Below are 13,408 nucleotides of genomic sequence, written 5' to 3'. Positions count from 1 at the left end.
TAAAACTTCAAAAAATTTTGATTAATTATGTAAACACTGTATCTGTATAAAACAGCTAATTATTATGCCTTAGTTCCAAATTCTTTTAGAATTATAATAAAATGTGTAATCACATTAAAATTTCGGCACCTCATTTTTATTTGTTTCAATTAAATTTATGATTATTATGTAAGCAAAAATATTATTCTTTTAAGAAAATATACTGTTATCTTAATACTATATGTCATTTTAATTGAACATTATTTTTCTATTATGAAAGGGAGGAAAAAGCAGCTAAAAATAGTGATTTGTTTATATAATGCTGAGCACAGTACATATTACTCATATTATGAGGATGACAAAAAAGTATTTTATTTAAAATATTTTAATATTTGGATATACAAAATTCATGCTTGTAAACCAGTTATAAAGATATTGAACATTAAAATGTATTATATTTTGGGGATATTTTGATATTTTAAAGGCACCTGAGTTCTTAAGGTATCTATCATTCTTCACATATTATACGTATAAAAACGTTTTATTAAAATACATATTTGTGAATTCCTGTAGCTTAAAATCTAATAAAAAGCAAATTAATAATTCAAGTCCCTGTTCCACGTTATCGAACGATAATCAAGAAGATGTGATTTCGTGCGGAACCGCCACTGAACTATAGAAACTATTAACCCATGCAGCAATTAATGTTTCTTGTGCGCAAATGGTACTGCTTTTGACCTGTGCGCAACTAAGGGCTACTTAGCCGGCTGACTTACAACGACCTCAAATAAAACTTAAAGGCAAGTATTTATGCTCCATATATAGACCCACTGTTTATTTATTCTATGACACATATATAGACATGCATTTTATTCTTATTTATACAGCTGCTTCGTTTTTAAAAAAAACAGGCGAAAGAAACGAGCTTACGTTCTATTTTCTCTCTCGTTAATTTGCGAAAATTTTGTCTTATATTATTACGCGGCGTTTTGCACAAATAAATTTCCCAAAGTTTTTCCTTTCATTTCGGGAAATTATATATTCAGTTTTAAGATCTTCGTAAAGAAAATTAATTTCGGTATTTTATTTTAACTGAAATAGAAATGAATTATATAGTTAGGCAAATTAAAAATAATTTAATTTTTTCGAACGTTTTGTTTTATGTAAATAACAATATTTTATTATATTCTAACTATATAATCTTTGTTGAAATGAAATACTGTAAATAAAATAATAAATAAATAAAAACCCTTTCTTGCGTAGCAATATATTCTTATATAGCCCACTTAAATAACAACTGAGAAATTTTATTTCTTACATATGGATTTATTGTGATTCTAAATAGTTCGGATTTTTGGAATATCACTGTATTTATATATATATATATATATATATATATATATATATATATAAAAGTGCGTAAAGGTCTTTTGAGATCTAAAAATTGTTTTAAGGGCTTCTTGCAGTGAATAAAAATGTTTCAGAAAGTTGTTTTATATCGTTGCTTTTCATTAATGATTATTATTACTGAAGTTCACCGTCATCAGGGTACCCAGCCTTTCAGTTCCTCTGTAATTGTTGCAGATTTACTTTTATAAAAACAAATACTAGCATACTAGTCTATAACAACATCCGCTGGCGCGGTTCGTCCTGTCATCCTATCCGCATATTGAAATTGCAGCCTCTTGAAAAGAAGTAATGGGTGGGTAAAAGGTGGGAACGTTTCCCCCCCCCCCTACCGCTTCTGCATTCCGGAAGATTTTAACAGGGGACAAAAGATCGTTTGCAAAGGGAGAGTTAAACTTTCACTCAGACCGCCAGCACAAGAACGGAAATACCAAATTTAGAATGGGGAAGAGCAGAAATGAAAGAAACAAAGAACAAATTTTCACAATATCATCTTGTTTTACCATCTCGGATTTCTGATGACATAATGATCGCACACCACTGGTGGAGGTTTTCTTAATAGATCCGACAAACATCTACCCGGACCGGGTCGCGATCCTTTGCGTGAGGCATTATTGGGCTCAGTACTTTTTTATTTTTCGTGTAAAGAGGTACGGAAGGGTAAAATGGAATGTAGATAGTCGGTCACGATTGTTGAAGCTATTTTCATTGCTAAGATGTTACAAAGAAAGAAGGCGAAGGGAATAAATATGTGATTCCGATGGTTTCATATTTAAAGAAAAGGATAAACTGTCCTTTCTTTTTGTTCAATTACATTTCTTCCGTGCATAACATTTGGAACAACTTTAATAATGACTATATACCAAAAACAGTACATAAAGCAGTATGAAATAAGTATTTTTATTTTATTCATTTATTTAATTTTACACTGCTTTATTAAATTTGGTTTCTTTTTTTTTTATTTGAATCAAATCTTGAAATTAAATTTTGACCCTTTTCTGCTGATCGGATTTTCTTAAAAATTTTCACCCGTATAAATTTGTAATGATAATACAGTATTCCATGAGGATTTTTTTCAGTATTCGACATAGATAATTTTTTATTTAACGTTGAATTTTTTCATAATTCTTCATTTAATGACAATAATAATCACAGCAAAATTTTGATCTTTGCGTCTTCAATGGGATCGAAACATAGGTTTTTTAACCTTATATGCCGAGTGTAAGCGGTTTTAAACAACTGTTCGATTTTTTTAACCACCATGCAGTTGCAAATAATGCCAGTCTTTTAAATCAAAACATAAAATATATAACCTTCATTGTTAGCAAGCCCATGATGCTTAACAATGGTGATATCTGATTTGTATAGCAAACAAAAATTTAACTAAACTGAATGTAATCTTGCCTCATATTAGGGGAAGAAAAGATTCTAACTCAGAAACAGTGATTTTTCTTTCTTTACTCCTTTTCGGCGATTCATAGACTAAATAGTATATATATATATATATAAATTTAAACAAATTTAAATTAAAATTTTAACAAACACGTATAAAAGTAAAAAAGCAAATTTAGCCTACAAAAACAAAATAATTTTTAAAAAAATTTTTAAAAAATGTGCAAACATATAAAAGATTTAATTCTCGAACTAATCTACAATATCATTTAAATTCAGAAGCATAAGCAAATCAAGTGCAAAACCAATCCATGAAAATAAATTCACTAATTTAGCAAATTAAAATTAAAATTAAACTAAACAATTTTTTTTTTTAAATGCATAAGTGAATGACAGTAGAGTAGGCAGGAGACAGACTTATCAAGGGGAAGTTGCCTCCAAACCTAACTCTCCAATCATTCAATTCGTGTTTCGTCATTCATGCAGGCAAGAGTACAAGTCAAAACCAAAAGTAAAAAGAAATACCAATAAAGTGGTACCCTTAGAAATTAACATTTAAGAATTAAATTTAAGAAGTTCTAAAAGGAAAATACTAATGAAGTCTTTTGAGAAACAAGCAAGTAAAGTCAAGTATTAAATTCAACTTTTTTTTTAATAATAAGATCTTTCAGCAAGTTAGAGGAATTCCTATGGGAGCAAACAGTTCTACACAAATTTGTAACCTATTTCTTTTTACTTTTGAATATAAATTCCAACTAAGTTTAAATAAAAATGAATTAAAGCTATTTGCTCATACTTTTAGATACATAGATGATATTATAACTTTCAATAATAATTCTACTTTTGAACAATTCAAAATTTACTCCAATAGTTTAACACTTAATAAAACGAATACGAATCAAGATACTATTGAATTCCTAGACCAGCAAATTATTAAACACAGCAAAATTAAATTATTTGATAAAAGAAGGAATTTCCATTTTCATACTATTAAACTAATTAATTGGAACTCTAATATCTCTAGAAAAGTAATAGAAAACACGTTTCATAGCCAAATTATCAGAATAAAAAATATATGTACTGAAATAGACGATTTAAAGGAAGAAATAATAAAGCTAATTAATGTACAAGTTGATAACCAAGTACCACCAAAATTTATTAATTTATATATTAAAAAGGCAGGCCTTGACTTTACTTTATAATTTTTTGGCTCTTTTGGATATGATAACATTACCTTAAACCTTAGCTGGAGGGTAATGAAGGATATAAAAGAGTAGAGAAATTATTGTAAATTTTTATTGTAAATATTTTGTAAATATGTATATTTAATCAATACTGGATTCTTTCCTTTTACTAATAAAGGGCCAACTCTTTTCCAAAGTCTCAATTATAGCCCGAATTGAGTGAAGATTTTAATCTTTTTCTTCTAATTTTCCATACTGTAGCCAGTATTTAGTTAAGTTTTGATATACTAATTGAAATCAAGTTCATTAAACTTTTAATATTTTCTTTCATTAAATATAACTTTTAATTAACTTCCTAAAGGAATTTTTGGGAAATTTCTGGGAATTTTTTTAGAGGTTTTTTAAGGACTTCGTTTCAAAAAATTTTGGGAAATTTTACTTTAAAACTTTAATTTTAAAACATTTCAGTTTTTCTTAGTTACTTTAATTATTTGCAATTTTCACACAAAAAATTTTTCACTTAACGTTTCTTACAATTTTTACACAATTTTTCAACAAACACACATTTCACATTACAAACAGTTTACATTTTTTATATACAATACCACTTAACTTGATTTTCTTTCAAGCAAACTTACATCTCTTGATTGGCTCAGCTGCTTAACTCCCTAAATAATTGATAATTACTACCTTTAGGATTTTTAATTTATTTTTTAATATTAATGTTTACAAAAAAATTGTTAATATTAATGTTTACAAAAAAATTGTTAATATTAATGTTTACAAAAAAAATTTTAATATAACAAAGATAGCAGCTTTGCACTCCACTTTACCTACATAGCGCCATCTATATAATTTGAAGAGCACACTTACTTCTCTTAATTTTAATATAACAAAGATAGCAGCTTGACACTCCACTTTACCTACATAGCGCCATCTATATAATTTGAAGAGCACACTTACTTCTCTTTAACAACACTTTTGCAGACCCCAACACTCATATAGTAGGTAAGTTAGAATTAAAACCTACTATTTACTTGCTTTAAGTACTTTTTAAAAATTTTTTATGTAGTATTTAAGTATTTTCTAAATTGAAATTATATCTTTAAATATATATTTGTTTTTTTTTTTATTGTGAATTAGTTCTTTTGTTTCTTATTGGTTTATATGGATTATGTCTAGTTCTTTTTTAGTTTCTTTTTATTGATATGCATATTCGTGTCGGGGAGGTTTCTGTAGACAAGGGTTTCTAAAATACATTGGTTTTCTAGCTTTTTTTAAAAAAAATTATTTTTTAAAAAAATTTAATTAAAAAAAAAGTTTAATTTAATACTTGACTTTACTTGCTTGTTTCTCAAAAGACTTCATTAGTATTTTCCTTTTAGAACTTTATTCTTAAATTTAATTCTTAAATGTTAATTTCTAAGGGTACCACTTTATTGGTATTTCTTTTTACTTTTGGTTTTGACTTTTACCCTTGCCTGCATGAATGACGAAACACGAATTGAATGATTGGAGAGTTAGGTTTGGAGGCAACTTCCCCTTGATAAGTCTGTCTCCTGCCTACTCAACTGTCATTCACTTATGCATTTTAAAAAAATTGTTTAGTTTAATTTTAATTTTAATTTGCTAAATTAGTAAATTTATTTTCATGGATTGGTTTTGCACTTGATTTGCTTATGCTTCTGAATTTAAATGATATTGTAGATTAGTTCGAGAATTAAATCTTTTATATGTTTGCACATTTTTTAAAAATTTTTTTAAAAATTATTATTATTTTTTTTTAGGCTTTAAATTTGCTTTTTTACTTTTATACGTGTTTGCTAAAATTTAAATTTAAATTTGTTTAAATTTAAATTTCATTCCTTACAGCAATGGCGCAAAGAATATTTAATTAAATTTGTATTTAAATTTAATTTTTTAATTAAATTTAATTTATTCTTATGAAACAATTATATATATTTACAAAACAATTCTTTTGAAAACAAAAAGCAAACTTGTTTAGTATTTTCGCACATAAGGCTGCAGAAAAATTGTCATTAAAGACATAAAGTAAGAAATTTAGAACTAATATTTCACAAAAACCAGAAATTGAAATTCATAATTAATAAATTTCAAATAATCATATAAATGCAAAAAAGAATTTTAATATGTTAAAACCAAAACATTTCAAACAAGCGAAATCCCACTTCAAAAAATTTCTGAAATTTAATGAAAAATGAACAAAAACAGAAGAGGAATTCAATCAACCACAATGTCACTTCATCAAGGGGAGGAACTCTGAAATTAATTGAAATCTCTCTTCCACAAAAATCCTGGCTTTTCTGTATCCAGAATTAGTGGATTGACCATTTCAATGTACTTGAATTATAATTAAAATAGTTCACCCGAAAATTCTGGCCCTTTCCTAAAGCATGGGAAAAGCAATGTAAATTCTAATTAGAAAAAGTAGAATATTCTTAAAAAAAGAGATAATTCTTTTCCTTTTTAAAAGAATTGGAAACGAAAGTGAAAAAAACTTTTGCTTGTTTTTTCACTTTCGTTTTCAAAGACGTAGGAATGACTAGTTTTTAAAAGTCGCTGGTTCAGTATCACTTTTACCCATCATTTCTGTTAAGCTAGAGTAGCCGAGATCGGTTTTTTTTTTTTTAATTTTGCTTATCAATACTGAAATTTTGCATATGTCTTTGCATCAGCTTCAACCGTAAGAAAGAGCTTACATATGACGTAATCGACAGCAAGAGGTCATTCATCAGTCAATGAGTGACAAACAATTCTTTTTCTCGCAACACCTCGTCTCTAGGAAATTGTTGTTTGCCCACGCCAGGATACGCCCGCTTTCTGCAGTCGCCCCAAACTGAGTCATTCGGATCCTTTGCTAGGGCGATCTTTCTTCATATATGGGCAATAATCAAAGAAACTACGTGCGGGCAAACATATCGCACATCTCTCGAGAACATCGATGTAAATCTTACTTAGAAAAAAGACCGCAACTTGTTATATGTAAAGGGGTACATCGCAAAAGCGATGATAAGTTATAAGCATTGTATGCGTTATAAGAATTAATTAAAGAATACTGCAATGTAAAAATGTGTATAAGAGTTTATAGTTATTTGAAAAGTGATAAACCTTAAAAGTGATTCGATGTAAAAATAAGGATAAGCGTTATATGCATTATAAGCATTGTGGGCTATATATGCTATCGTCTAAAAAGCAAACCTTCGACAACATGCTTTTGAGCGTTATAAGCGTCCATGCGTTATAAGAATACGTTATAATATTATATGCATTGTAAACGTCATTGATAGAATTTAAATATTTACCGAATTTACAATAATATAAATTCTATAGCAGAGAAATGGTCAACTTTTGTATGTATATATATTATCGACTTTTGATTTGAAAAGTGACACATCACAGACTAATAGCTTCTCCGGAATGAAAATATTATTTTGTGCAATATAATTGCATAGCAGAATATAAAACAGAAAGAAATAAAATTATAAACATTATTGGAATTCAAATTAAAAAAGAGAAATGCTGCTTTATGGCTTAAATTGGCGAGAAAAAATAATACGCAACAGAAATGCAGCTTAGACTGAGGAAGCTTACACCTTAAAGTATTTTGAGTTAAAATTTAGAAATGTGCAAATACAAGCTGTGTAGCATTTCCTGTTGTAAATTGCGAAAATTATCTGGAAATTTCAAGCATAGAGATATGAATAAACTTCCGACTTTCCCCATTACGAATTTTTACCAGGTATGTACATTGTTCACGTAACGTTGTGGTATCGGTTAAATGCGGTTCGAATCCCTTGTTTATAAAGTTCGAATTTGGCATTTTATTGCATTTTTTTAAAGTCAACTAACAGCTAAGACAGATCTTAAAACTATGAAGAATGAATAGTTTGATATATTATTGATATTTGATACTATTGATATCTTTGGTACTATTGATATCCCTTTCACTAGTTCATTCTTTGAAAGAATATTTGACGTTGCTATTATTCGTAAATCATGTATTATTGCTTACGCTTTGTAAAGAAAATTTTGTCCTGCATAAGTACGTTTATTCTGTGCTTCATTAATCAAATGTTATTTGTTAAAATGTATGCATAAAATTAAAAATTTTGGATCAAAATGAAGCAAAATGTACTTAAACACTTACTTGCAAAACAACTTATTTCCAGTATATTAGATATATTTTACTTCAAACGTGTTGATAGAAAAAACGCTGATATGATATTCACTAGATGCTGATTACTTTCTTGCAATTGGTATATTTAATATACTGAGGTTTCAGATATTACGGCTGTTTCCCAAATTTGCATGCAAATAACGCAGTGCTTTGGAATTACAATATATAAAATATTGTACATTTAGAATGAGATATTTAAAAAAAAAATAAGATTATGGGTTTAGTTTTTGAGCCTACGTAAATAAATACTGATTTCCATGTTTGGTGTTTTATCTCAATTAAATTTTTTATGCAATTTATATACATTATATTTAACTTAAAATCATCACGACTTCCTAATCAACTGAACATAACTGAATAGTAACCGCCCGTACTCAGCCGGCGGAAGCGACGTCACAGAAAAGGGCGTGGTATCCGCCATCTTGGATCACATGATAACTGGAAGTGACGTAGATGGACCGGATGACGTCGTGCATAGTTTCGTTTTTATTCTGTGGTTACGACACTATTTTTCAAAGTTTTTATTTTTTGTGGCAACGACAATATTTTTTATGTATATGGCAACGATATCTTGAACCACGTGTTTGTAATGACATCACTTTTAATTTATTATTTTTAATTATTTGACACATAATTAATTATTTAGCACGTCATTAATTTTAATTATTTAGTCTTTTTAATAAGTATTTTAATTATTTAGTACGTCATTATTTTAATTATTACCTTTAATTAATTTTTATTGAATTTAATATTATTTTCCCCGAATTTTAAAAATAACTCTAGGAGCGGGATTCGAGGCCGCCATCTCTTGCATGTGAGAAAAGAGCGTTACCTCTAAGCTAACCCGTCGTCTTATCAAACTTGTTATTTTACACTCTCGTTTGTGCATTTCACATTGTGCACCATGATGTCACTACGAAGGCTTGCGCATGCGCGAACCTGCCTTGACATGAAAACCGCTTCACACTTTGTGCTTCCGCGACAGCGAACGAATACAAATCTTAACGACCAAATGATATATATGTTTAAGCACAACAATATTTATACTCTATAAGAATCAATTGGTTTCTACTAAATAGGTATTTTTAAAAAATTATGCAAGTCTTAATTACAGATTAATCCTTTTAAATAAGGTCTAAACCTGAAGACAGTCATGAGATCATTGTAAAATAAAATAACATTTTATTGAGCATCATAATTATTTTACAAATATCCATAGTATTCTATACCTAAGACACCATTCGTAGTATAAAATGTATTTTTTACTTCGTCGAGTACATGGTTTAAACACACAGAATTAAAAAATTCCTTGGTAATGTAGTGAGCAGGTTTCAGTAACACTAAATAGGGTTCTTCACCCCAAATATTTCTGTAAAATTGTCTGGCGATGTCAACAGCACTGAATCTCAGACCAATGGCATTCACAGTTTTTGTTTTATGAACAAGTTCTTCACAGTCTATGAGCTTGGAATATTTTAGTTCTTGTTGGTTAAGAAGTTTTTCAAGCGACGTCTTTAGAATGGTTTGGAGGTGTGCTCTTCCCATAGAAATGTCGAAGGATTGGGGCAGATTTTCCTCCTTAACAGATTCGTCGGATATGCTTTCGTAGTCTTTACAAAAGTACATGTTTTGATAAAGGAGGTTGGTGACAATGTCACTGATACCGCTAAAGTTGGTCATCAGTTCTTCCCACTGCATAGTTGTAATGCTGAGGCTACTTTTTTCATCTCCTTGAGCAGAAAGTTGTTTCAGAGTGAAGTGGGAATCCTTATACGTGACTACAAAGTTCTTGGACAACTCCAGATTGAGTGTCAGCAGGTCTTTTTTCGTCCACTGACATGTTGGTTGCGAGAACATTCAAACACCATGGTTCAAAGTTCACTCCTCGTCTTGTCGGATAGTAAGCTTTACCATATTTGGCATACTCTCGGATGTGCACAGTCACTTTTCCCTTGTAAATGCCCACAAAGACATTGTTTCCCATGTGAGTGAGCTCCTCTGGAAAAGCATCTTCAGTAAAAAGTCCTTTGCGCTGAAAAAAAATAATAATAATAAATCAGTTAGTATATAATACATTAAAAATGGGGTCATATACAGTATAAACTTTAACATATAAACTTTTCGAAAATACGTACTTTCTTCTGGAAATGGGTTGTTTCTTCTGCTTTTCTTTTGGCACAAGAGCTAGCTGATTCTCTTGGAACATCTTGGGTGCGGTCTTCATGGCTCAACACATTATCGTTCAAAGGCATAGGTTCGTTCTCAGATAGGTTTTCCATCTGAAAAAGTAAATGCAAATTAAGCACACATTGCAAATTCAACAATTTTTAAAGATTAAAATTCTAAAAACAGTATATTTTCAAAACCTTACTTACCTCTGGTGCGCTGTTTCGTGGCTGATTCATTCAAAGCAGTGAAGAATCAAAAAACTTAATGATAGACGGTGGTCGAAGCAAAAGCAGGTGCTACACTCAGGGCGACAGCAAGGAAAGAAATGAGGGACGTTTCTCTGGATAGCCTTATATCGGGTAGAAACTCTTTATTTCATCTGAACGGTGATTGGTTAAGAGACAGTGAGGTCATGTTTCAAAGAATCTGATTGGTCCACAGAAATGTATTCATGCACCTAAGCGGAGGCATACAAATATGTGATAGGGCAGACGCCGTTTTGTTAGACAACATGCCCAAACCAGAAATGGATGATATCATTCCAAACACGTGGTTCAAGAGCACGTTGCCATAAACATAAAAAATGTTCGTTGCCACAAAAATTAAAAACTTTGAAAAATAGGGTCGTTGCCACAGAATAAAAAGCGAAACTATGCATGGCGTCATTCCATCTACGTCATCCGATCCATCTACGTCACTTCCGGCTGTCATTTGATCAGGGATTGCGGAGATCACGCCCCTTTTCTGAGACATCACTTCCGCCGGCTGAGTACGGGCGGTTACTACTGCGGACGTAAAGGTGTCGTTTGTTTTTGATTATGCCAAAGGGTTTACAGATTTTTTAAATTACATTCGAGATAAAATTTCTTCCTTGATTAGAGTGTAACTGAAGAGGCACTCCAAACCTGGAAATCCAGTGCTTTATCCTTACCAATATTACCGGGATTTCGTCTTGATTGAAATAGGATACGCTTCAGGCCACTTTGTGAAGTAACTAGTTACAACGAGGATACATTTGTTGTCGTCAGTAGTTCGTAGTAGAGGTCCCAGGATTACAAGCTGCAACGTTACCGTATGGGAGGTCCATAAGGACCTCCCATACGGTAACGTTGCAGCTGTCCTTTGCTGCGTTTCTTGGGTCTTCTCCAACCTGCACATGCATCACAAGATTGGCACTACTTTGAATGTCAGGTCTTGCATTTTCTAGGAGACGCGCTCTCAAACTCTATGCATAATCTTCACTATTCCTAAGTGGCTTTTTGTCAGACTGTAGATCTTTGAGGACGTTCGGGATCCGGGATGTGGAAAGTATCAACTGTCATTGGAATGCCTTTCCATCATCCAATTCGAATTTCTGGTACAAGACGCCGTTTCAAATACGGAGTGAGTCCCAGAGAGTTTCCTAAGTGGCTTCTTGTCAGACTGTAGATCTTTCAGGACGTTCGGGATCCGAGATGTGGAAAGTATCAACTGTCATCGCAATGCCTTTCCATCATCCAATTCGAATTTCCGGTACAAGACGCCGTTTTAAATACGGAGTGAGTCCCAAAGAGCCCAGTATTGTTTTGGCTTAGGACTAAAGATCGAAATGTCCTATCAGGTAGCTTTCCAGTTTAAAGACTCCATTAATTCAATTATGGGTTTAATGATGCCGTCTTCCAACTCGTCTTTCTTGACTTATTCGTCACTCCATGGGTATGCGTCAGACGATGTTGAATTGGTAACTTGACGTTACTGCGGATTAAGTAGCTAGTGTTTCTCTTCGATCCTGGAACAATATCGGCATCTTTTAGGGCAGAGCCTAGACAAAGTGTCGCCGTTTCCATGTGATGATCCGATGATGAAATGTGATGTCATATTTCTAAAGTAGGAATATTGTGGTGAGATACGAGGAGAGACCGATCCGCCTAGTCTTATTAAAGACCATATGATCATGTATAAAGGAATATTGTGGTGTAGTACAAAGTAGTCCTAAAGTAGTGTCCTCTATTCACCTGGCTATTTGCCCTTCGGGGATTCTTAAAATTTAAGAGCCACCTCACCGATGCAAGTGTGTGGAGCAGGAATTTTCTGCTGTAGAGATAATAATGGAAATGATTACGGCTTTAACTATGTCGAGCAACTCTTTTCGGGTGACACAGTAATTTATCTCCGGTTTAGATACACTTGCTGCAGTATGCTACAACACGTAGTTCTACAGTTTCTTTGTACATGAACTTCATCGCCGCAGTTCCAACAATCTAGAGTCGTTTTGTTATCACTCCTATTCCACCTCAAATGATGGATTTACGTGTTTAAATTGGCTAGACGATCAGTCAGTTCCACATTCTCTGGGCACGAGCGGCTCAGATTGAGTGGCAGTCTCTACATCTAGTTCGCTGACCACCTCGAATTTCATGGTGTCCACTAAAGCACTTTTTAAATCCTTGACTTCCGCCATTCGAAGTATCTCAGGATCCCTGATGTCATCAATGAAGTACTGCAAAGACAAGATTTCTCTCGTTTCTGATGGATAGTTTAAAAAAGCAAAATGAGACAGCCTTTCAGCATCCGTGATGAGCTCCTGGACTTTCTTTCTTTCTTTTCACCATCGACGGAACAGCTGGCCCACTGGGTTAGGTGCTTTTCAGCCTGTTAGATCCCGTCGATGGAATTAAAAAAAAATACATGAATAAATATAATTAAAGAGCTTAGTACTGTGTCCTCCGAGGATTGGCCACGAAAGGAGGAACATTGAAATAAGGAACAGAACATGGAAAGAAGGGCAGAGTTCCTGGACTGTTTCCGTGGGTTCTATTGGCGAGGATTTAATTGAAGCGTATTATAGTCTTTTAAACACTTCTCGCCAGAGTGTAGCTCTTACTCGCCGGATAGAGCTTCGAAGCCTAGCCTCTGGTTTTCGAGCAGAGTTCGGAGGATATTCATTGCGTCCGATCTAAGAGAAGTGGCGAGGTGGCAGCGCATAGCTTGGGATTCCCATCCGCTTGTTTGCGCCACTATACTATAACTGAGTCTTGTACACTTACCCGGAGGTCTTTACATCATATGTAGATAACTTTAGAGAGGAATGAAAAGGCAT

The 13,408-nt window shown here is 32.1% G+C and overlaps 1 protein-coding gene across 1 annotated transcript; it reads right to left on the bottom strand.

The window, feature by feature from the left end:
• Positions 1–9,353: 9,353 nt before the first annotated feature.
• Positions 9,354–11,311, bottom strand: LOC146996246 (uncharacterized). Its single transcript, XM_085819772.1, has 2 exons — positions 10,296–11,311; positions 9,354–10,192 (listed from the first exon to the last, which is right to left on the bottom strand). Exons 1-2 carry the CDS (start codon positions 10,437–10,439, stop codon positions 9,929–9,931), a joined length of 408 nt encoding a protein of 135 aa, XP_085675898.1. The 5' UTR covers positions 10,440–11,311; the 3' UTR covers positions 9,354–9,928.
• Positions 11,312–13,408: the final 2,097 nt, after the last annotated feature.

Source organism: Stegodyphus dumicola, chromosome 7, assembly GCF_044657685.1.
Source record: "Stegodyphus dumicola isolate Sdum_Otavi_A_Nest chromosome 7, ASM4465768v1".
NCBI classification, from domain to species: Eukaryota; Metazoa; Arthropoda; class Arachnida; order Araneae; family Eresidae; genus Stegodyphus; species Stegodyphus dumicola.
This window is presented reverse-complemented; position numbering and strand designations above follow the sequence as displayed.